Here is a 25,071-nt window from a genome sequence, read left to right as displayed (position 1 = left end):
TGTTACTTTAGGAAAAAGGCCCTACACTTTTTCCTGACCACAATTATTTTGGTGTAAAGCACACAATTCCAAAGTATAAACCAACAAATGGTCATCCACCAGGGAGCTTGATGTTATCATGGACATGTATTGGCTGATTGATTTGTTAATTGTTTGTTGTGTGCTGCCTACGTGTACACACACACGGATGCACACAAACGCCCATGCACTCCCCCGCCTCCTCCAACAACCTCCCCCCCCCCCCCACACACACACACACACACACAGATTCATGCACTATGACAGTTACTTCCTCCGCGATGGTGTAAGGATGATTACTCATGTTTCATCCACACAACCACGCCTAGGAATGACCGTGATGAGTGTATGGTTCCTGAGTAGATTCATTGATGTACTGTGTAATTGTATCGTCTCCATGGAGTTGAGTGTCCGAGGTTATTGCGCCATCGGGTGGGTATTTGTTGTTTTGCTAGGCTTTCAGAAAAAAATGGAAAACGTCCTCATTCAGATATCATATTCATAAATATAATATATAAAAAAATCGGAATACTCTTAATTGTCGGGTAAACTTTCACATACAAGGAATTTGTCGTGGTATGTTGGTGTATGCAGTATACAAAAATACATAACTGAATAAAACGGTGCTTATTTTTTACAATAATAGCTGGTTAACACGGTGGCATTTACTTTTTTTCTGTTAACTCAAATTAAAGTTTCCTTCATAAAAGTCAATGCCATCATGTGAGCTGCATGATGGCAGGCTGACCCTGCTGCTGTCACAGACTATGTTTACATTGCAGTACCAATTCTGAACAGCAGGTGGCAGTATTGACCAGGTCACTCATCCAAGAGCTTTCTAGAAAACGCTATAACATGTAAACATATCCCCCCAATAAATGAATCACGTCAATTTGAACTGAGCGAGTACAATTAAATAATTTAAAATATAACTTTCCTTTGCAACAAACAATTAAACACATATAATTAAACATAATAAATAGTGCTTCCCAATCAGCCCTGCCCACTTGCGACTGACAGCCAGAGTAGTCATGCGGCGTCGGCCTTCTCTGTTGTGATTCTCCTACGCAGAGCACCGATGTCCGACTTCCGCGATTCAACGTAGCGAGCCGAGCGAATGATCACAACCCGGATTTATTCCGGGCTAGATCGAGGGAAAGTGGCGTCGTGCTACGGTACCGGGGTTCCCCGGGAGGACATGGAGGGGACGGCGGAGCGGGAGTACGAGGAGCGCCGGTGAGACGCCGGGGCGGGCCTCGGGGAGTTACTCGGCTAGCTAGGGGGCTAGCTCAGCATCTAGAATGATGTGACTGTTATATGGGTTATGTATAAGTTTGAGAAACTATCCAGCAAACCAGATTACATTCATGCTAAGCATGGTTGACGACATATGTGTAGCACACTACAAACCGCAAGGGTTGTCTACACACAACACGTATTCCGACCCGTGTTATGGCAACAAGGCTAGGCTAGCTAAGCTGACATGGCCAACTTTGACAGCTTGCACAATCAAGTTTAACGCCCTCTTATCGGCTCTAACTAATGTATTCGGATACACAACCATCACTTTAGGTGCCGTTTTGAATTGGGTGAAGAGTGGTTGTGCTTTCATGATGAACTCTTTAGTAACTGTGGAGCTACGTCTTAGCTGTCGTTATCTGCAGTTTGTGTCTCGTTTTGAATGTACAGGCACAGTTATTAACCCATGAGCCGATGCTTCTATATCTGTATGTACTGTATATAATTTTTTTTCGAAAGCAGTGTTTACGTTGGATAGTTAGCAAGTGTATCATGTATCTGCATTACCTTTTTAAAAGAGACCTCAAAACAAAACAATATAATTAATTTGGCATACATAAGAAGTCTCTATCTTGTGACTTGCCATGAGGGTTTTGACCATATAGCCTTGATCATGATAAGGCAACAAACCAGTTTACTCGTGATGTTAATTCTGATAATAAGCCTTTTTCAGACTCACCTTTATTCAAGTTAAAGTAATCCCTAACCTTAAACATTAATCTCTAGGAATGTGGCTCATTTCACACACACACACACACACACACACACACACACACACACACACACACACACACACACACACACACACACACACACACACACACACACACATGCTGTTGCATAAACATTCTCCTCGAGGCTTTCAGGATAATGTTCTAATGTTAAGTCTTTTTTTTATCACTGTAGGTTATAGGCTGTAATTAGATTTTATATTGCAAGCTGAACTCTGATGCTGCCGCACACTTTAACATTGTGTTATTGTGGCCTAGTTTTAATGAATGCACTCTGGTGTAATAAGAAGAAACTTGGTCCCTGTTTTATAATGGTGCAGGGGTTTCGTAAGCATCACGTTTTGCTTGTATGGTCCCTCATGGGGAAAATAGGATATCCTGGATATGCGCTTGCGTTTGGGCCCCATAAGATTTGACCTGTTTCTATCTGGACAAGGAAAGCTTTGCTGCGGCCTCCTGTTATGGCTACTCATTGCTAGGACTTTTCATCATTCAACCCTCTTCGTATTTATTATAGGTTTTGAGTAAATTAATGAAACTAACGAAAATGTAGATAAACTAGGATTTGAGGAAACGGCATTTTAAAACAAAACAGCTGCATGAGGAGAGGAACAAGCCATCTGAAGTTCATGTTATTCAGCCTGTGTAGCACCTAATGCATGACTCACTGGAGATACCGTGGTCATGTTTTGCTTAGCAGTCAGTTTGAGATGCACCATCAGCGGTCCTAACGATTATCTGTTCTCACCACTCCTATCGTCTTTCCTGACCCCGCTCCCCTCTTCCTCCTCCTCCTCCCCCCCCCCCTCAGAAGGGAACACTGGAAGCTTCTGTCCAGCCTGAAGACCACGGTGGAGGGCCTGGTGTCCACCACCAACCCCAATGTGTGGTCGCGCTACGGGGGCCTGCAGCGGCTGCATAAGGACATGAACAACATCCTCAGTCACGGGCTGACCAATGAGCAGGTGGGTCGCCCGCCCCCCCATCCCCCCCCCTCCCCCCCCAACACGGTCGGGCCGGGAACGGGGAACAACGAATAGGGCTGGGCGTTTGTTGTTCTGGGGGTCACGGTTACCGCACTGTTTCTAAATGTTTCCGACTCCTGATGTAGGATGGGACGCTGTTTCAACTGACAATGTTCTAAGAGAAGACATTTCATTGACATTTATTTTGTGTAATATGTGTACATGCACATAAATGCTTGTGAAAGCACCTTCGTACTTGCAGCTTCAAATTCTTCAGTAAGTGCCTAATAACCATCCGGCACACTCCATCATGTCTACCCTGTGTTCAGAGACCTAGGTCATTAGTCATCAGTAGACCAATGAGAAATTTCAGCAAGAGCTTCAGCATTTTTTATATAGGTTTAATACTGTTTCTGGCATTAATGGATCATTTATCATATTATAGTCCATTGTGTAATCTCTTTATACATATTCTAAGAGACATTGTTAAATGCAAAGAGAAAGTTCAGGAGATTTGGGCACAATGAGCCTTTTTTAATCCCCTTTGTCTATTGGTGCTTCCACCATCTGAAATGTATTTGTATGCAAAACCCTTATCTTGTTTCGCAGGTGTATTACAAGCAGAGGGATTACTGGCCGTACGTGTGGTGTGTGCGGTATATAAGCCCACACCTGGCTTCGCACGTTGAGCAGGTACGTCACTTTGTTCATCCGGTCACCTTTTAAAGTGTTCTTTCCATTTTATTGCATTAAGTCACCAAATCGGATTGAGCACAGTAATAGCCATTCATTTATTTTTCATCCTAACCTTAACTGTTTTTTTTTTTTTTTTTTTCTTCTTCTTGTCTATCCTCTGATCCTTCTCTCTTCCTCTTCCTCTTTCTCTCTCTTCCTCTTTCCCTCTCGGTCTCTTTCTGTCTCCTGGCCTCTCTTTCACTTTCCCCCGTCCCTCTCTCGACCTGTCCCCTTCCCGTCCGGGGGCCACAGTTCAGTTCCCTGGAGCCCGTGCCCTGCAGCGGGGCCCAGGGCGGGGGGGAGAGCTACAAGGCGGAGCGGTGGCTCCTCCACAGCCTGCAGGTGCACATGCTGTCGGTTCAGCTCCGGCCCCTGCTCAGGCACCAGGGCCACACCCGCAAGTACTACAACGGTACGTCCCCTGGCCCCCCCGTGAAGCCCACCCACTTGAACAGAACTGGTGACGTGGAGGTTTTTATTTCGTAAAGCTTGTGTGTGGTTTTTATAAGGCGTAAGTACGCGCACTTATCTAAGCCGTAGCCACCCTTTAAAGAAGTCTAACGCAGCCTTTTAAGAATTCAAACGCACCCTTTAAAGAAGTCAAACGCAGCCTTTAAAGAAGTCAAACGCAGCCTTTAAAGAAGTCAAACGCAGCCTTTAAAGAAGTCAAACGCAGCCTTTAAAGAAGTCAAATGCACCCTTTAAAGAAGTCAAACGCACCCTTTTAAGAAGTCACACGTACTCTATGGTAGATGACTTCCCATTCTTAATGTGTCCTTTCTTGATTCTGAAAACGTGTGTGCGAATGATTTAAGTATGCATGCTCTGAAAACCGATACATGAATGGCGCATCCCAAGCTAAAATACTTGGGTACAGAGACCGGGCCATGTAGTAGGAGCTTAGGGCATGTTGCTACACATGGTGTAGCAAACATAGAAGCTTGTGAGGGAGAGAAACACCCGACCACTAGATTTAGATATCTGATACGTCCCCATCTTCCCTTCTCTCGATGATGATGATAGACACGGCCTTCCTGTTGAGCGAGCCCCATGTGACCGCCATGTTCCAGTGTCTGGAGGCCTTGGAGCAGAACAACCCCAAGCTACTGGCCCTTGTGGACACTGTGGCGGTAGGACACGCACGCACGCACGCACGCACGCACGCACGCACGCACGCACGCACGCACGCACGCACGCACGCACGCACGCACACGCACACACAAAAAAACACAGACACTGTACTCACAAGGGACTTTTTCTATGCATAAAAAGCTCACCCAAAACATCCCCAATACATAAATATCCGATTCACCCCGGGGACTTCCGTAGGTGTTCTCAGTTCCTCCTGGGCTTAACGGTTGTCTGCTGCCCCCCTCCCCCCCATCTGTCTCTCTGTGCAGCTTTCACCCATGAGGTCCCAGCCCTGCATCGGCCTGCTGAAGACCCAGAGCATGTGCGTGCTGCCTGGCTCCTGGAGAGCCACCGACGGGCCCCCCAAGGGCCAGGCTCTGAGCCACCGGCTCACCACGTCCATCAGCTCCCTCCGGGAGGTCGACGAGGCGGCGGCCCAGAGCACCGCACGCAGACACACAGACAGCGGTGAGCGGGGGGGGGGGAAGAATGTGAGGGAGAGGTGGAGGGCTGGGGGGGAGTCAGGGAGAGGGGTGTGAGGGAGGGAGGTGAAGGGGAGAGGGCTGGGGGGGGGAGTCAGGGAGAGGGGAGGGAGGGAGTGGTGGAGGGTAGAGATGGGGAGTGAGGGAGAGGGGTGAGTTGGAGGCGAGTGGGGTGGAGGGTAGAGAGGGGTGAAGGAGGGTAGAGAGGGGTGAAGGAGGGTAGAGAGGGGTGAAGGTTAGAGAGGGGTGAGGGTAGAGAGGGGTGAAGGAGGGTAGAGAGGGGTGAAGGTTAGAGAGGGGTGAGGTGGGGACAGTCATGTGTCACGGAGGGCCAAGAGAATGCAGCTGATTGCCTCCGATTCCTTACAGCCCTGCCTGGGATCTGATTGGTCGAACACTCTTGCCAGTCACCATAGGCCCTTCGTGCTTTGTAAAAACATAGAAAGCAGAGGTCTGCATCGTCTTTGTTTTATCTGATGTTCACGCAGTACAATCCGTGGCTATTTCAGTACTGTCCTAGCTGATCATGTTTTATGGAGACTTGTGCAGTTGGCCCCCGGAATGAAGTGATTGTGCTTGCCATTGCTGAATTTAAAGTGTTGCTGCAGCAGCACTTTGTCTGTTTTCCATTCAGCACTCCTGTTCCTTGATATGTAGAACATCCTTGTAGAATAGGGCGTCTGTACCACCCATCGACTTCTAATAATAATAATGTAATGCTTTAATACGTTAACTTATTATGAGGATGATGCAGACATGTGATAACCATGAATCTACTTCAATTGGGCTGTGAATAGGCCGACTGACACGAACACACAAAGGCTTTTTTGTTCCATGCACATGGATACTGCCAGAAACCCGTGTCTGGCAAGAGTATGAAGAAGAACCAGTTCCAATAAATGCCTTTGCTCTGCATTTTAATAGATTGCTAAAGATCCGTTGGCGTTTCCTTTTTAAGAAACTACATCCCATGATTTGGTAAACAGAGCCTCATTGTGTAATTCCAGTGCAGCCATTTTCTCTTTGGATCCATCTGGTGTCAGGAAGAAATTTACCTTGAGGCTGAATTCCTTTAATCTGGGTTAATTTGTAGTGTCAATTAAAGGGAAGCATGAATGTATTTCAGTTGCTGCAGTCAGTTCCACAATTCCCCAAACACCACCTGTAATTGAAGAATTGGTGAAGTGGCGGGATCTACCACACCCTAAAACTTGCCTAGGCAGGGAAGAAAAAATGAGGGGGGGAAAGCATACCAGGACTATAGGTATCGGTCATGTGGGATTTGAGTTTTGAGGTTTTGAGGAGTGAGTGTGTGTGTGTGAGTGTGTGAGTGTGTGAGTGTGTGAGTGTGTGAGTGTGTGAGTGTGTGAGTGTGTGTGTGTGAGACCCTTTTTTATGTAAATAGAGTTGACTCATCTGAATCTGAACTCTTCCCCTTCCAGACCCTACCTCTTCCGCCGTCAGCCTCGGCCCCGACTGGGTCCCCGGGGCCGGGGGGGGCGGCGTGCGGGGCCCCACCCCGTCCGCGGCCCCCCTGCTGATGCCCCCGCTCATCTCGCTGACCTCGTCCCCCCGCTCGTCCTCCCCCATGCCCGAGGCGGGGGAAGGGGACTACGACGACGGCCCCGAGTACCTGGCCATCGGTAACCAGGGGCAACGCAGTCGCCAGGACTCCCGAAGCTCCACCCCCAACCGGGGGCCGGCAGAGTCCGCGGCCCCGCCCCCGCCGCGCCGGAGTTCCCTGGCCGTTGCTCCTCCCCCTCCCCGGCGCTCGTCCTTCTCCGAGGGCCAGCGGGGGCCGGCCCGGGTGACCAGGGGCCACATACGCTCCATCTCCGACACGGGCGTCGATCAGAAGAGACAAGGTGGGTCGGCCAATCGGTGAAGGCAGCAGTGTGCATGGGCGGACGACGCTTAACCCAAACAGGTTCACGACTGCGTTCGAAAGCGACTGCGTGGTCATTGCGCTGCGTCAACGTCCCGCCATAACTAAGCCTTTGTCCTTTTTGCCACGTTTCTGTGAAGTCTTTCTCTTCTTCCTGGTTTCCTGCGTCTTGTCGGTGCGCAGATTGGTCCGTGGTTCCTGTTTCCCCTGTGGTCGCGGCGGGAACCGGAGAGCTGACTCTCGTTCTCTACTGCTCTGTAACACCCTCTGCTTCCCTTCTCTCTCTCTTTGGGGTGGGGGGGGGCGCCTCTCTGCGTGCCAAGGAGGGGGAGCCCGGAAGATCACCATAATAATAGAAGAGCCCGTGGCAGGTTGGCAGCGCAGTTCCTCTGTGCTCCATCTCTCCGTTATCACACCCCAGCCCCCTTTACCCTCCCATCCGCATATGTGATTATTATTATTTTTTATCCTGCATGGTGATGACTTGTCCCCCGTCCCCCGTCCCCCCCAACACACACACACACATCAGCTCCGATACACTAATTTAGCTGCAGCCCCATACTACCTGGTAAAGGATCAACCTTTGATGGGTGGTTGTTTAGGACGCAGATGGTTTGGTTAAGTTTTCGTTGAGTTAGATATGGTGGTAAATGCCAATTCTTGGATTTTGGTTTGAAGCTAGAGTTGATGATGCTGAGGTATTGGATATAATAGATTTTGTAAGGAAGTGAGAATAATTTTTTTTTGGGGGGGGTTTAATCTTTGTATTTCTGTTGTGTAAACTCAGCATATTTAAAAATAGTGTCTCCCTCGATCTGTTTCTGCAAGCTTGATGAATAAGGCATCAAGAAATCCATTTGAGGGTCAAGCTAAGGGTGAGGGATCTTTGCATTCGTGGGTTAGCTAAGTGCTCTCTGATCTAGGAAGAATATCTGTACTTTCCTTCAACTGCCATTTCCACTGATCGAAAGGCTTGCTCTGGGCCTGTAGTTTGATGCTCTTCTCTTCTGTCATCAATGTCCCTTCATTCTGTTTCTCATCTGGAATGTGGCCCCTATTGAATATCGTTTGGTCAAAATGTTTGTCTATTTTCTTTCTGTCAAGTTATCACACAAGACGTTGTCTTATTTTTTCGTCATGTATTTGTTTGAATTTGTTTGAACTGTCATGCATGGATGTGTTTTACACATACATTGATATAAAGTCCCTTTTTGTTAAACTAGAATCCACAGAAAGCATGTACACCAATTAATTCCCAACGCTATATTGTTTCATCCACTTGGATCATTCCCTTATTTGGTCATCTGTTAGTGAGATGATTCTGCATCTCTCCATCGACGTGAAATCCAGTATTGATCGGAGTGTTCCTCCGGGTGTTGCCGGAGGCTTTTCCTGAGTGCTGTATGTTCCTCTGATTGCCAGAGTCGGCAGGCGACGACTGCTCCATCAAGGACTACAACCCCTTTGCCACGCACAGCAGTGATGTCAGTGCATCCGGCTCGCTCTACATGGAGTCCAGTAAGTACAGGGTACTTCAGAGTGTGTGTGTGTGTGTGTGTGTGTGTGTGTGTGTGTGTGTGTGTGTGTGTGTGTGTGTGTGTGTGTGTGTGTGTGTGTGTGTGTGTGTGTGTGTGTGTGTGTGTGTGTGTGTGTGTGTGTGGACTCGGCAGAGAGACTGTTATCTGCTTTGTCTGGTGACTAGAGTGTTTAACAACGATGTGTGTGTCAGATTGCTCAGAGCACAGCGGCGTTCCTGACGGAATGTTCCGGAAGCCTTCGAAAGGCCAGAGCCTCATCAGTTACCTGTCAGAGCAGGACTTTGGCAGCTGTGCTGACCTTGAGAAGGTAACGCATGAAAACCAGTATGACGCTCATTCAGTAAATCTGCCTGAAGTGTTTTCTTTTGTGCTTACTGCTAAATAGGATAGGCCCAGCTGGAATACCAGCGTAGGGTATTTACAAATAAACTATGTATTTTCTCTCTCTCTCTCTCTCCAATCTTCAGGAAAATGCCCACTTCAGCATTTCCGAGTCGCTGATCGCAGCGATTGAGCTGATGAAGTGCAATGTCCGGCGCCGGGAAGAGGAGGGTGACGAGGAAGAGGACAGCGACTGTGAGATCCAGCAGCTCAAGCAGAAAATCCGCCTGCGAAGGCAGCAGATCCGCCGCAGCCACCTGCCGCCATGCAGCTCCGCGCAGCACGGTAAGCTAACCACGTAGCACGGTCTGCTAACCGCGCAGCACGCTAAAGCTAACCGCGCAGCACGGTAAGCTAACCGCGCAGCACGGTAAGCTAACCGCGCAGCACGGTCTGCTAATCGCGCAGCACGCTAAGCTAACCGCGCAGCACGGTAAGCTAACCATGCAGCACGGTCTGCTAACCGCGCAGCACGCTAAGCTAACCACGCTGCACGCTAAGCTAACCACGCTGCATGGTAAGCTAACCACATGGCACAGAAGGTTAACCGCGCAGCACTGTCTGCAGGCCTTGTAGCAGAGTAAACTAACCACAAAGCACGGTAGGCTAGCAACGCAGCACTAACTCTGCTAACCTTGTAGCAAAGTAACGTTTCTGCACAGAACCATAAGTGTATTCTCAACACTGTATGCTAACTGCAGAACACAGTCGGCTCACTGGCTGTAACCTGTTAAGGCCATTGCTGTTATAAACCCACTTAAAAGGCATTCCCCCCTCTGAAGTACAGACCATACATATGGCTTGGTGCATGTGCACCAATCCCCATCATTCATAGTGTGCACAACAGGTTTGTTGGCTTTCTGCTGACATTGTAACATAACATGACCATATGTTGCGTATGGGGTGGGTCAGGTCCCAAAGGTTATTACTCATTTCTTTAATTTTACACAATGCCCTCTACAAGCATAGTTCCTATTTCAACTTTTCCAGTTGAACGGACTCGAGGTGAACGTTGGTGGCCAACGCTGTATCCTCTCATTAATACGAGGCGATCCTTTTGGGAAAACAAGTTGTATGGCCCATGTTATGGCTGAGGTAGGATTCAGGTTATGCAATCTAGGGTGAGGCTCCAGTGCCTCCAGCAACGACCAAAGCGGTGGCGTGGAAAGTCATTCAGAACATTTCTGAACCCGTGCCTTTCTGAAATAGCTTTTAACGATAATTTCCTCTCTAACGTTTCTTCTGTATGGTTTCATATTTCTTTGTATAATAGTGTGCCACGTGTCCTTGTCTGTTTCCTCTGGTTTTCCTTTGTTTCCACTGAATCGTAAAGTTTATTTTAAACGCATGGAAAAGAGTTATAAAAGGTATTAATGCAATGCATTATCAGTAATTATCATATTATACAATGGCCGGGCCGGGTTTTCGGGGGGAAACATCTTCACAAGCACGCTGTGAAGATGCTCTCGCTACACGGCTACTGACTTTGTCTCTCTTCTCTCCTCCTCCTCTCCTCCCCTCCTCCTCTCCCCCTCTCCTCCTCCTCTCCTCCCCTCCTCCTCTCCCCCTCTCCTCCTCCTCTCCTCCCCTCCTCCTCCTCTCCTCCTCCTCTCCTCCCCTCCTCCTCCTCTCCTCCTCCTCCTCTCCTCCTCTCCCCCTCTCCTCCTCCTCTCCTCCTCTCCAGCGCTCCCCTCTACAGACAGCGGGGGATCCCGGAGGAGCTCCCGGGATTCCTCCCAGGGGCTCTCTGACTCTGGGTCGGCGGAGGAGGTGGGGGAGTGCGATCTAGGTAGGGCGATGGGAGGGGCTGGTGGTGGTGGTGGTGGTGAGGGTTTGGGGGATGATGCCTCGGGATGCTGCTCTTCTATACGATGCCGTCTTATTTATTTTGTATTGAGATTTATGTTTCATTCGTTAGATTTTACATTATGTACACAAATGGAACGGGCTGTATTTTGTTGCGCGTTGGTTTTATTTATTTTTATTTTGATTGAACTGCAAGTTCAAGTATGCACTTGATGATTGTTTGGTGTCGTGTTGTGTTCTTATCGCCGTTGTACCAATTCACACCATTTCCAAGCAGTGGTGTCATGGGTAATCCATTCCAAAAAGAAATGAGATAACTTGAAGTTTAGTTTGATTGTTTCTTCCCTTCCCTATCATAAATCAAGTCACCCTGCGAAATCAAGATTCATTCCATTTCACATTCAACTTGACATTTAATCTCTATCCAGTTCCTCTCCTCGAACCCCCCCCAAAAAAGTGGTGGTTGTTTGTTTTGACTGTGTTTTTTTTTTTTTTTTTTTGTCTGGTTTTTATTCATGTCAGCTCTTTATAGAGTTCCCCTTTTAACACATCTTTTACTGGGAAATGGATGTAGGGAAAGCAGTGCTGTGGTGAGCTGGTGGTGGTGGTGTTAGGATGAGGGGAAACACGACCAGGAAGTGAAATTTGTGGTCGGGACTAAGCTGGCAGGAGAGTTTTATACACGCCGCCAAGGTGTACGTGCCGAGGCTTCTAGAAATGTGACTCTCTGTCCTTGCATAGGGGCGCTTTAAATACCCAGGGTGTGTTTTACAAGGTGTGAGACAAATGCGCTGTGTGTGTGTGTGTGTGTGTGTGTGTGTGTGTGTGTGTGTGTGTGTGTGTGTGTGTGCGTGTGCGCGCGCGTGCGTGCGTGTGCGCGCGATGCTGGGGAGCTGAGTGTGTGTGCGTGCGTGCGATGCTGAGTGTTTAGTTTTGTGTCTCGCAGATGACGACTGTGCTGGCCAATCCCTGCTGGCGGTCTCTCAGAACGGCCTCACCTTGTCACTCGCATCTCTCTTCTCAGGTATCTGTAGGCTGGGGGAGGGGGCGTGACGTAGGTGGCAGGACGGCTGCGTACCAAACCTTTCTAACAATCCTAACGACGTGGGCTTTTCAGACGAGGTGATGCGGCTTGGTTCCAAACTGAGAATTTGAGAGTTTTTTAATTTCCCTTATCTCTTTGTGATCTCTATCAAAAGAACACTAAAAGGACACGGTGTGTATCTCACTACATGTTCTAGGTATGTGTAGTGAGGTAAAAATGCAAGTGATGCAAGAGTCATTTCTGGAGTGGGTATGATACTCACTAAAAGGGGATCTCACCTCTTTATTTTACACGCAGCTGGCTGGAAGCCACCTGTTTCTACGACACGGAAGCGGTTGTTGCTCTCAGACGTGTGAGGGCTTTTTGGTCGATGGGACCCAGAAGGAAGGGTTTTCAGTTTGGATCCAGGCCGGCCTCCTCCTGGCTTCAGCTGCCATGGCTGTGTGTGGTAGACGTTTGTTGTGATCTGCAAATGGACGTTTCTATAGGGGAGGTGTAGGGAGGCTTTCGGGGTCGGATTAGTGAGTAGAGTTAGTGTCTTTTGTTTGTTCACCTTCCTAGCCCAGTGTTTTATTTACTAACCCCCACCTTTAGCTAAATTCTTTCCTCCATCTGTCATCCATTCATCCGATCGTAAACATCCGACTACAAAGCTCTGAGCCTCCGACACTTGACCTACCGTACTCTCTTCAACCCTTATAGGTGCTCTAGGTAGGATTTCAGTGGGGTAGAGTTTAAAATAAAACTGCCAAAGGTAGTCTCCTCCCTCTCCCTACACTACACTCCAGCATTGAGAAGTGTTTAATTCAGGCACCTGTGATTGACAGGAAGGCTGGATTCTCTAAACCAATCGCCAATCCCGAAGCCGCTCATATCGGATTGGTCAGAAAAAATTAACTAAAGTTTTATACAGAGTTATAAAACGTTGTATTTCAGTCACTGATAGCTAATGGATGAATGTGGCATTTCCAGAACATAAATACAAATTCTAGCTCTGAGATCTTACCAAAAGCACCTTTTTTTTTTTTTTACTGTTTCATTTCAACAAATAACTTTTAAATTGCCCTTCACTTGCTGACATGCACTCTGAGCAACTCTTAAATCCCTGGTATTGGTGGTAGTAGCACTGCATTATACATTTTAATATTATTAAATATGTATAATTGATAAACTATTTAAAAGTGGACTTGTAGTCCTACTTTAGTTGCTCCATCATCTGTTACAAGGAAGGTCAGAGTTCATTATATCGGTTACACAGCAACAATACAAGCTGTGATAAAGGCCATGGTAAAGTTCATAATAAAGAACATCTTTATGGCCTAGAAGGAAAGAAGTTAATTAACGGTTCTTGGTCATTGAAAACATTGACCTGATTTCTCATCATCTTAGTTACAGTTCTACCTGCCAATGGGCCAAGCAACCTACATTCTATTTGTGGTTTTCTGAGAAAATAAAATAATAAAGCACATTTTGATATGAACCGTGTAAGAGAATACATCGTAAACCCAAGCAACTGTCCTGATCTCTTTTAAACATCAGCCGCACTAACGTGTGGCTAACGTGTGGCTGATTGTCTATTGGCTTTGACTTTATTCCTGTTGTTCTTCAGAGGCTGACATCAAGCGCAGCGTCACCTCCACCAAGTCCTTCCTCAGCTCCGACTCCATGTGAGTAGAACATCCATACCCACGTCTGACTACCGCCGTCTCTATACAGCACACGTCTCTGCCTCTATTGGTCCTCATCTTCATTCACATCTTCACTTAACAAGATTTATATTGCATTAAATACTATTGATTTATTTTTGGTATTATTATACATTATCGTTGATATCTTAAGATCTCTCTATACATCTTTATCTCTATCCCTATGTCTATATATCATATTGATTTCCAAACATCTCTATACATGTCTGTCCGTCCTGTTTTATCTCTGTACAACTCTTAAAAGTAAGCAATTTATTCACGGACCACCGGTTTTAATAGTCTGTTTTAAATCCGCATAGCTGACGTCTACTGATCCCTTTAGTCTGTTGACCTACTTCATCGGCCATCGCAGGGCAAAACAAAGCATGTAAGAGGAAACACAACCTGTTTCTGCTGATTCTGAATGTCATGACTCATCCTCTCGCCTCTCTCTGTCCCTCCTCTCTCTGTCTCTCCTCTCTCTTTCCCTTCGTCTTTCTGTCTCGCCTCCTCTCTCCTCTTCCTCTCTCCCTCTGTCCCTCTGTCTCGCTGTCTCTCCCTCTCTCTGTCCCTCTGTCTTTGTCTCTCCCCCTCTCCCTCTCTCTGTCTCTCTCTCTCTGCCTCTCTCCCTCTCTCTGTCTCTCCCCCTCTCTCTGTCCCTCTGTCCCTCCCTCCCTCTCTCTGTCCCTCCCTCCCTCTCTCTGTCTCTCCCTCCCTCCCCCTCCCTGTCTCCAGCTGCCCGTCCTTCCTCCAGTCTAACTCTGCTGAGTCGGTGGCCATGGGTCTGCTCAGACAGTTCGAGGGCATGCAGCTTCCTGCTGCGTCCGAGCTCGACTGGCTGGTTCCTGAGCAGGACGCTCCGCAGAAGGTGCACACACACACGTGCACACGGACACACACACTCTTACACACACACACACGTGCTTACAAACACCTACGCCCACACACGCGCTTACACCCACACGCATGCACGCACGCGCATGCACACGAGCACGCGCACACGCTTAGAGACACACACTTGCATACACACATGCAGGCAAACGCAAACACAAGCAAACAAACAGACACTTGCACAAACACTTGCATAACCACACACACTTACAGACGCACATGCAGGCATGCGCCAACACACACACAAACTTACATATGCACATTCACTCATGCATGCATGCTCACACAGGGAGAACATATCATAGTTTTAGGAGACAATGCTGCGTTTCTTTTCCACCCTTATTTTCCTGCAGGGATGAATAAGGTGCACATGCTTATCTTTTAAAACGGTACAATCCAATCTGGTTATCTGACACGATGTGGGCTGTATGCTCATGTCAACTGTGTTGCCATGTGTGTTTGTGCATACCAGCGTGTGTGTTTGTCCATTTGATGCGGATGTGTTTTTGCCGTAGTAAAAATAACAAAATCAACAATAATGTAACAATAGGGCCTGACAAAAGAGGTAATCATTGTTCACAAGCATCAGCTTAAGCGCTTTGGTTATTTATGTAACTCAACGTTGACCTAAATACAGTTGGCCTCCTTATGTCTACCAACCTCATGACAATGATTATTAATTTGGGTAAACTTGTCCTTGAGCAATGAACTCAACAAGGAGATGCTCCGTGTCACCCGACAATGTGTCCCCTTCGCAGCAAAAGGGAGGTTCTCACAAGGATTGTATTACATTCAGCATTGTTGTTATGGGACACGGTAAACGAGGGCTCTCCCAAGTGGCTATCCATGACGTCAGCGTTTCCTTCTAAAGAAACCCATAGCTTCCATATTCAAATATAAATTTTGCCCATTGTCCAAAAGATAGCAAACCAATACAACCGGAGACATAACTATTTCTATAGGTAGATTTATTTCCAAATAAACATTAGAAGTTGTACTACTTACCTACACATTTCAAAATAAACAAATAAAGTGATGTCCTAAGAGTGAGAACTGAGAATACGCTGTCTCTCGAAGCGAGACCAAATGAATGATTCGGAATTGATATGTTATTCGATAGCCATCATTTTTATACAGGTTATGTTATTTTCCATCTTTGCTGAGCAAGAGTATGATGCGAACGAATCCTTTCATACAAATATTCCCTATCTGATCATTAATTCGATCTCGGTTCATTTGAGAGACGGCGTATTCTCAGGTGAACAGACATAACTGACTTAACTGGCTCAGCCTTATCTCGTCACTGACTGGCAGGCCTCAGGCCTTTAAAGCCTGCAGTTTATTGGCCTGACACACGAGACGGTTCACATGGGAAGAGCCACGTGAACACATTTTAATATCAATGTTCACGTTCTAATGCCTTCGTTAAGGCATTAAAAGAAGGCATTAGAACGTCATATTTGTTTATGTTACAAGTCATATTCGAATTTTGGAATACTCTTTAGTAGTTACTGCAAACCAGTATTCCCAGTCCTCCCACCTAACCACTCCTCGTCCCTGGCCCCGATGCTGCAGCTGCTGCCCATCCCGGACTCCCTCCCCATCTCCCCGGACGACGGCGAGCACGCCGACATCTACAAGCTGAGGATCCGGGTGCGAGGCAACCTGGAGTGGGCCCCCCCGCGGCCCCAGATCATCTTCAACATCCACCCGGCGCCCAAGTGAGTCTTCTCCTCCTCCACACCCCTCAAATGAACCCCGGTGCACAGTGAATCAGCCCTGAACACATGGACCAGCCGCCCTATCGCGTTCACTCGCTTGCCACGACCTCTCGCAAGCTGATCCCAGTGACCCTTCTTCCATCTGGGAGAGACGGCCTATTTTGGAAGAGGCAGCACTTTCTGAAGATGCAGGGAACAGTTTCCTCTTCACCTGTAGGGGACCGTACACTGTCGTAGGGGACGGGAGCCTCGATGTCTCTTCGCACCCCTGTCCCGTTCTAGGAATCGTCTGATCAGCCCGATCATGTCCGACTCATCTTAATTCGGTCTGAGTCGCGGTCAAAGGGAGGAGGTAAAGCTTGCGGAGGCTAAAGCATGATGCGCTGTGTGTAGTTAGGGAAGGAGCAAGTACGCCATAAATGGGGTGTGTATCCCAGCCCCCGAGGAGGGACATTGGAACCGATCAGAGTGCCGCAGCGCCTGAACACTGATCGGGTTTCGAGACTGAAAAGAGACTCGATTGCTTCGATATTTCTCTGATTTACACTTTCTCTTCAACTTCAAAGGCTCTCTACAGCCGGCTCTGTTCTAATTCTCAACAGCTTTTTTTTATTTGCGACAACCATTGCCTAATGTGTAACTATTTTTATGACTTGAATGGAAAGTCTAACTGTCAAGATGTCAGTGGTGAGATACGTAAATGCTCAAACCGGTATATTATGAAACAGAATATGAACTGACGGCTGCAAAGCCCTACAGTGGACTAAGCTTATCATGAAGATAATTCTCCAGAGACCTCACAGGCAGTACAATTTTTAAAATATGTAAATATCTATTCATCCTATTCCATTTACATGAACAGATCGTGTTCACAAAGATAGACATGGAAATCAAACAGCTGGCTTATTCTCAAATAGCCTCAAACCAATGTCACACACACAGCACAGCACAGCACAGCACACCACACACACACACACACACACACACACACACACACACACACACACACACACACACACACACACACACACACACACACACACACACACACACACACACACACACACACACACACACACACACACACACACACACACACACACACACACACACACACACACACACACGCGCGCGCGCGCAAACACCGAGTCCTACTCACACTCACTCCCTGTCCATGTGTTTCAGGAGGAAGATAGTGGTGACCAAGCAGAACCACCGCTGTGCTGGCTGTGGCATCCGCGTGGACCCAGGTAACGCTGGAACACGCCTTTTAAGTACACGGTTTGACTGGGGGGCTCGCCCTGTATCTCTGACTCACGTGGGCACAAACAACATTGCAGGCACAAAAAAACTCTCCTATCCATCTTCACTTTCCTCCCTTTAAAGGAAAGACGTTTTAAAAAGTTTCCTTTGTAAAAAGAGAAAAACATAAAAAAACCCTGTTAAAACCCATAAAAAAAAACCTATTAAAACCCAACTAGCCTTTGTTAGTTTGAACCGTGAAACAAATCCATCAATCATGGCCTCCATTTTGGTTCCAAATCCCTCCATTTTGGTTCCCCCTCGCCCCGCAGACTACATCAAGCGGCTGCGCTACTGCGAGTACCTGGGCCGCTACTTCTGCCAGTGTTGCCACGACAACGCCCAGGCGGTGGTGCCGGGGCGCGTGCTCCGCAAGTGGGACTTCGGCAAGTACTACGTCAGCAACTTCGCCCGCGACCTGCTGGGCAAGATCGCCGGCGACCCGCTGTTCAACCCCAACGACATCAACAGCGGCCTGTACAAGAAGATCAAGGCTCTGGAGGCCGTCCGGGTGAGTGGGGAGGGGGGAGGAGGGAGGGAGGAGGAGGAGGAGGGGGAGGGGGGAGGGAGGTGGGAGGTCTAAGATGGATCGTTGGGTCCCTGATAATGGACCCTTTTCTAAAAGGGGGGATCATAGGACAAACAAGGGTGTCGCTGTTAGTTAGTTAGTTATTGTCGGTTACTTGGATGTAACGGCGTACTGGTAGTCAACTTATCTCCACTAGTTGAGTCTTCTAGCCATGTCCTGGTACGTTAAAGGTGGATGGACAGCTAATTTAAACCTATGACTCTGGTTCATCTACAAGCCCAGCAGATGAGGGGAAAAGGTTATTCTGAACAAAATGGTTCGGTATTAACTGCAAATTTAAAATAGGGTGAATCTTCTTCTTTCTAACGTAGTTTCTAACATAGATTCATGGATAGATTCATGTTTGCATTGTCTGGAAGATTTATTGGCTTGAGTTGGGGAGCTGATGCTATGGTAACTGGATTTTACATCATGCGTCACGCAGGCGAAAAAGCATAAATCCTGAACAACCCTTTTAGTTCCCACGCATACACACAGGTTATCATGAGGCCTACGTCTTTTCCCAGGTATTGAGGGTTCAGCTGTTTCACATGAAAAACCTCTTCAAGACCTGCCGCCTCGCCAGAGAGTAAGTGTGTGTGCAAAGCAATAAACGTCACTCAGCACAAATTGCATATAGTGTATTTACACAGTGTAAACCCAGTACGCTGCTGACTGTACATGTTGGTATGTGTGTGTTTTGTGTTTTCTCCCCAGTGTGCTGGACCAGTTTGACAGTCTTCCAGGGCACCTGACGGAGGACCTCCACCTCTTCTCCCTCAACGACCTCGCTGCCGTGCGCAGCGGCGATCTGGTCCCCCGGCTGAAGGAGTTACTGAAGCACGGTTCCACGCACGTAGCTGGCTGTGTGGTAAGACTGCGTCCCACTGAACCATTTCTTATTTGCACGGCGAGCATCCGAAGACATCCATATGAACTGAACAAACATCCGAAAGACATCCATATGTATAGAACAAACATCCAAAGATTTCCGTTTTTAGTATTGCAGTTTGACAGTGTGGGAACATATGTTTGCTTTGCTCCGTCGTTAGGAATAGAATTGTATTCCTACTGGCTCACTCATTCATTCATTCATTAAGCTGAACTCACACTGGCTCACTCAATCATTCAGGTGTATTCTCACTGGATCACTCATTCATTCATTAAGCTGTACTCTCACTGGCTCACCCATTCATTCATTAGTTCAGTGGTCTATGAGTAAAACCCCCCTGTGTTTGTGTCTGTGCTCCTCAGCTGTGCCAGGCCAAGGGCTTTGTGTGCGAGTTCTGCGGCAACGGCAAAGACATCATCTTCCCCTTCGACCTGAACAAGTGCCAGCGGTGCGAAGGTGAGCCCCATCCGCACGCGGCCGGCCTGGGCCGCCCTCAGGCCCCCTCCCCCAACCCCTTCCCCGCCCCCTCCTGGAAAGACTGGCGGTTCCCCAAGCCCCGTAGGCTGGCCAGGGCCCTGTTACAGGACAAGAGGGAGGGGGAGGGCGGGGAAGAGGGGGGACGCAAGGGGGCGGTGGTGAGCAGCGAGGACGAGTGGGAGGTCGTACCGGGAGGCGCGGGCGAGGAAGGGTCAGAGGTCGGGATGGGCGAGGGAGGGTCAGAGGTCGGACGTGAAGGGACGGGTTGGTCAGAGGTCGGACCGGGCGGGACGGCCGAGGAAGGGTCAGAGGTCGAGGGTAGAGGGGAAGCAGAGGGCAGGAAGGAGGAGGAGGAGGAGGAGGAGGAGGAGGAGGAGGAAGGGGTGGAGCCGGACCCCACGGAGGTTCGAGCTAGCGGAGAGTGCGGAGACGAGAAGGCGAGGGCGGAGAAGGTGGACCTCAGGCGGGTGCTCGGGATCGACCGGCTGGTCAACGTGTTCTCCAAGAGGGAGGCGAGCGACGGCCGGGCGGGCCACGGCGAGACGCAGGGCGAGGCCGGGGGGCGAGACGCAGGAGGGACGGGGAAGGAGGAGAGGAAGGCTTTCTGGAAGGTGCCGGGGTTGGGGAAGCTGGGGATAAGCTTCTCCCAAGTAGACACTGAGAGTGAGGAGGAGGAGGAGGAGAGGGCGGCGGAAAAGGAGGAGATGGGAGAAAAAGCGCCCAAAGCTAGCGATGGAGAAACACGAGGGGATGTGGGGAAAGCGGTTTGGACGGTGTCGGGGTTCAAGACGCTGGGAGTCGGGTTCGCCCAAGAAGACACCGAGAGTGAGGGGGAGAGGGCGGTCGCGGAGGAAGGGCTGGGGGGAGAAGCGCCGAAAGCTATCGGTGGCGAATCACAAGGTGACGCGGGAGGGAAGGATGTGGGGAGGGCTCTTTGGAAGCTGCCGTCGTTGAGGAAGCAGGGTAAAGACCTCCCCAAAATGGACTCGGAGCGGGAGGAGGAGAAGGTTGATTCACTGAAGGAAGGGGTGCTGGACAAGGAGCAGGTCTCGGGGGCCGGCGTAGCGGGGAAGGCCCCTGGCGGCAAAGCCAAAGCCGGGAGGTTTTCCGGCCTGCAAAACCTCTTCTCCAGAGGGAGAAACGGAGGAGGAGGAGGTGGTGGTGATGGAGGTGGTGGTGGTGGTGAAGGAGGAGGAGAGCCAACCAGGGAGCTGGGGGAGACCAGGGAGGTGGATGTAGAGAAAGCGGGGCCAGGCGAAGGGCCCAGGGTTTGTCAGAAGACCTGGAGGTCCCGCAAGACGCGGCAGGCCAGAAGGGTGAGCCAGGGGCGGCCGGGGAAGAGGAGGGCGGACAGGGACCAGCTGGGGGAGGGGGGGGATGGGTCAGAGCCCTGTGGTGAAGACGAGGTGGGGGACGGGGACGTCAGGGCTTCAGAGGACACCAACGCATGTCCTCCCGTGGACGATGGGGAGCAGTAAAGGGTTAAGTGTTGAGCCATGGCTGAGGTTCCGGATGCAGGGACTTTGTTTATTATTCCAATACTTTTAACTGTTGGAATAAAACACCTGCTCCACCTGGTCATAACCTGGGAGAGACGGTACTGAATTGCACCTTTTTAATCAGCTATAAACCCAAACAACAGACGACAATCATTCATTTTTAACGGTTATGTTTGATAGGGTATTTCCTGGTTTTGAATGCTTTATGGGTGACCTCATCCGTTGCATGCGGATGCATACCTCTTTGATATTTCAGGTCTATGCACCCTTGGATGACGCACACTTTGACTTTAGCAGTTACCTTTTTTTTTTCAATTTATAAGTTGAAAAAAGACTACAGAATGTCCGTCGGGGCTTTTATTCAAACATTGCTGCAGCCCTGCGTCATTGTCCTATTGTCCTCGTCTGTGTGTGTGTATCGTGTGTCTGGTTTTGTGTTCTCCCATCCATTTTCTCCTATCTTTCTTCCTTCCTTCCCCCCCCTCCTTGCTGGCTTTGTGTGCCTGGGCGCTGTGGTGGTTTGGGTCTTCAGAGGTGTGGAGGCGTTGCTGGTCTCGCTGTGTTGTGTCCGTCTGTGCAGTGGTTGAACTGCCGGGCTGTCCCGTTTCAGCATCGGTTTCCTCTTGGCAGTTGGCTGCTGATAGATATTTAAATAGACTTTGCATGCTGAGGGGAAGCACTGTTCTGGGAAGGGTCTGCCTGTGATGCATTGTGACCTTTTATAAAGATGATCTTATCAATTTGATGATTATATAAAGATTGAATATCTTTGCTGCGGTGTAAGCTATTTCAGGTTTGCAATCAGGTAGTTTAGTTGTTCCAAGTTCACAGTCTAGAGTATTAAGTTTCATTGCTGTTTTGTTCGTCTTGATTTTCAGTTGTAGGCGCTGCTAACCTATGATTTTCTTTTTTGGATAGCAAAAAGGTATATTTATATTATAATTATTGTATATTCACAGTACAGCGAAATTGAGTAGAAAAACCTAACCGAGCCAAGAGACGTACCAAACAGCATTTCGGATATCATGGAGGTGCTAAATCTATGAATAGAATATATGTCGTTGATGAAACCGATAAAAAGAGATAAAGCAATATGATAGCATCCAAGATATGGCAGCACTGGAAATTGCAACATTGACAGTTGCAGAAATTGAGAAGGCATTGGCCCTAGGAGTTGGCATGTTGACATCTATGCAGTGTTAATAGTTAGCGTGTTATTATGTACGCTTATGAAAGGAGCTATTGTTTCTTATGCATTATTGGTTTTGAAAAATTAATTTTATTTATTTGTTTTGGTTTTATTTGTGTGTCGCATGTTATTTTAATTTTTTCATCTTCATCTCTGTGAGTATGAAATAAAAACCATAAAAAAAAAACCCATTTACTTGTCACCTCATTTTACATTATGTTTGTAAGAACGAGAGTAGTGGACTTTCCTTCAATATATCTTCTATAAGTTTGGAAGGTGTCTGGGCTCTTAGTTTTGAGCAGGCTTTCGGTCGGGACGGGTTGAAACTAGTTTCAGGTGCTCTGTGGTCCAACCCCACCTGCTCCTCCAGCCTTCTGCCCCGCTGTGACAAACCTCTTCTTGTTTTATAGACCCACGCCGGCCTGTGATTGGCTCTCGTGTGGTTACCTCACAAGGCCTCTCCCTCTCTCTGTCTCTCCTTGTTTGTCAAAGTGGTTCAACTGGTTGTTGAACTCATCTGTTTGCTTTGGTTACGGAGGGCAGAATCTTCCATGGGGTGTTTTGTCATTCCTCTCCACTCTCGAGCCCTGTAGATGGCACTTGCCCGTCACAAATGGAGACCTCGCAATGTTTACACAATGCTTTCGTGTTCGGGGTCATGTCTCCGGGTTCGGTATGATTTAAAGGTGATCTATTATTCCACCCGGTGTGAGTGTGATTAGCTCTTACAAGCCGTTTTGAAAATCTGCCTCTTCTGACATCACAAGTGGGCGTGTCCACCTAGATGTTTGACGGATAGATGAGCAACGTTTGCTACAGTCCACTGGGTAGGCTGGTAGACTGATCTATCCAGCACACATCTAGGTGGACACGGCCCCTTGTGACGTCAGAAGAGGCCGTTTTTTTTTTTTTAAATCGCTTGTAATGGCTAATCACACTCGCCTTGTGGTATAATATGTCACATTTAACGATAAATGTTAACCTCTCTTCTTTTGTTTTTGTCTCCAGAGTGCCACGCCTGCTACCATCGCGGCTGCTTCCGCGCGGGCAAGGAGTGTCCGCGGTGCCAGCGGTTAGCCGCGCGCCGCGAGCGCATGGCCCGCAAGAACATGGAGGAGCAAGAGGACGAGGGCGGCGGGGGGTAGGGAGAACCCCGGAGGAGAAGAACGTCGATTATATAGAATATATAGAATATATTAATATAAAGAACGTATGAATATAAAGAAAAGCAAAAAACGTCACGACTTTTGATTGTAGAGACAGCTCAGTCTCCCCGGACTGGGAGACCTTATATAGACCTTCTCTTCCGGTCGCCCGGTTACGTTCTTCCTGCAGGAGGAAAAACAAGACGGTTTAATTATTCGGGACGTCGGGAGTAGCACATAGTTGATCGCATCAGGACTGATTATAATCACATGAGATTTTGTGTAGGGAGGCGGGGGAGGGGGAATATCTACTGAGACATGTACGGGCTAATCAGATTTATAAACTTTTTTCCAGACTTTTTGGTACCGTCCCGTTTTCAGAAACCAATCGTCCTGACATGAAGACATTCTAGCATCACACACCCACAATTCCAAGGAGACGCTTCCTTCTACCAGAAGCGCAGCTTTTGGGATGTCCTCTGATTCCCGGAGCTATGATTCTGTGCTTCTTCTTTCATCCTATGATTCAGTTAAATCGCTTGGAAGGCCAAGTCCGAACCTCCCTTCTTTTTTAGGTGCTTCTTATTGTGTTCCAAGTCGTTTTATTTTGAAGGTGTCGGGGTAAGGGTGTGGTTTCTTTCCTTTTACCGTTGCTTTTTGTATTGGTTTTTAGTGGGTTTTTAGCCACGCTAACGTGCCTCTGGTAGCTAATGTAGGTAAACTTTGAAAGTATTCATGCACAATCGCCGGATTAGTACAAATGTTTTCCTTTTTTTCATTCAAATGAAATTGGAGAGACGCTGTGTGTGTGTGTGTGTGTGTGTGTGTGTGTGTGTGTGTGTGTGTGTGTGTGTGTGTGTGTGTGTGTGTGTGTGTGTGTGTGTGTGTGTGTGTGTGTGTGTATACTTGCTGTGCACCAATAATTTGCACTTATCTGATTTGAGAATGTAACATTTAACTTGATTTTGTGTGGGACCACTCATCTTAACATGTAGTTCTTATTTGCACTGATCTTATGTTCTAGAGGAGAGTGTTGAGCAGGGAGACTAATTCAGGGCTTTTAATCGTGTCTCTTATTAAAACCAGACAGACGTTTACCTGGGATGGCACAACCAAATTCAATAATTCACCCCTTGGCAGAAGACTCAAATTCACGTTCCGTAAGATGTTTTGTGTAACCAAAGTAATATCATTTTTGGAGACTTATTTGAAAAAGACTGAATAAATTGAGATTGAATACATGGAGATGTGAAATTAAGTAATTCCAATTGTAAGTGATTTTTATCTTCCACAGATATGATTAACAATACATTTTCATTGGCCAAAGTACTAAACTTTGTCCAGAATGAGTGACCTTTTTATAAGCATTTGCTAATGATAACAACAATACAACAGTTCTTTTTTTATATACATACGTCAGTAGTCTTTAGATCAGGGATTGTAACTAATCTTGTGTGAATTGCATCAGCTAGGGAAACTATCCTCCCTCCAATAGAACCGAGTGGAGGTTTTTGCCCAATAACTGGACCACCGACACCATAGATGTCTATTATACCAGAACAGTGGTCTAACCTGTCTGCGTGTTTAGTCTTAACTGGCTGCTTTTAAAAGCACTGTACTAACAATTCACTGAACAAAGAGTTAAATCTGTTCCTCTTCGCTGGGGTGGATTCTGAGTTCATCGGC

General features: G+C 47.9%; 1 protein-coding gene across 2 annotated transcripts; it reads left to right on the top strand.

The window, feature by feature from the left end:
• Window positions 1–1,013: 1,013 nt before the first annotated feature.
• Window positions 1,014–24,279, top strand: rubcn (rubicon autophagy regulator). 2 transcript variants are annotated; one of them, XM_056603608.1, is made up of 21 exons: window positions 1,014–1,254; window positions 2,860–3,013; window positions 3,623–3,706; window positions 4,001–4,160; window positions 4,772–4,878; window positions 5,149–5,347; window positions 6,804–7,226; window positions 8,669–8,764; window positions 8,976–9,091; window positions 9,252–9,450; window positions 10,850–10,954; window positions 11,918–11,995; window positions 13,626–13,683; window positions 14,437–14,569; window positions 16,168–16,313; window positions 17,499–17,563; window positions 17,888–18,126; window positions 18,711–18,772; window positions 18,901–19,054; window positions 19,438–19,531; window positions 23,249–24,279. In XM_056603608.1, exons 1-21 carry the CDS (start codon window positions 1,136–1,138, stop codon window positions 23,383–23,385), a joined length of 2,928 nt encoding a protein of 975 aa, XP_056459583.1. In that variant the 5' UTR covers window positions 1,014–1,135; the 3' UTR covers window positions 23,386–24,279. The 2 variants fall into 2 exon arrangements, with proteins under 2 accessions (XP_056459583.1, XP_056459584.1); XM_056603609.1 differs by lacking the exon at window positions 11,918–11,995.
• The last annotated feature ends 792 nt before the right edge of the window (window positions 24,280–25,071 follow it).

The sequence above is a fragment of the Gadus chalcogrammus genome, chromosome 12, assembly GCF_026213295.1.
Source record: "Gadus chalcogrammus isolate NIFS_2021 chromosome 12, NIFS_Gcha_1.0, whole genome shotgun sequence".
Classification (NCBI taxonomy): Eukaryota; Metazoa; Chordata; class Actinopteri; order Gadiformes; family Gadidae; genus Gadus; species Gadus chalcogrammus.
The sequence above is the reverse complement of the archived record's forward strand: the minus strand, read 5'-3'. Positions and strand labels throughout refer to the sequence as shown.

Bases quoted from the DNA above. Each gene is read 5' to 3' on its own strand.
- rubcn (XM_056603608.1), top strand. From the start codon at position 1,136: ATGATCACAACCCGGATTTATTCCGGGCTAGATCGAGGGAAAGTGGCG. The intron at 3,707-4,000 runs GTACGTCACTTT...CGGGGGCCACAG, and splicing joins TGGCTTCGCACGTTGAGCAG to TTCAGTTCCCTGGAGCCCGT. The intron at 18,773-18,900 runs GTAAGTGTGTGT...TTTTCTCCCCAG, and splicing joins ACCTGCCGCCTCGCCAGAGA to TGTGCTGGACCAGTTTGACA.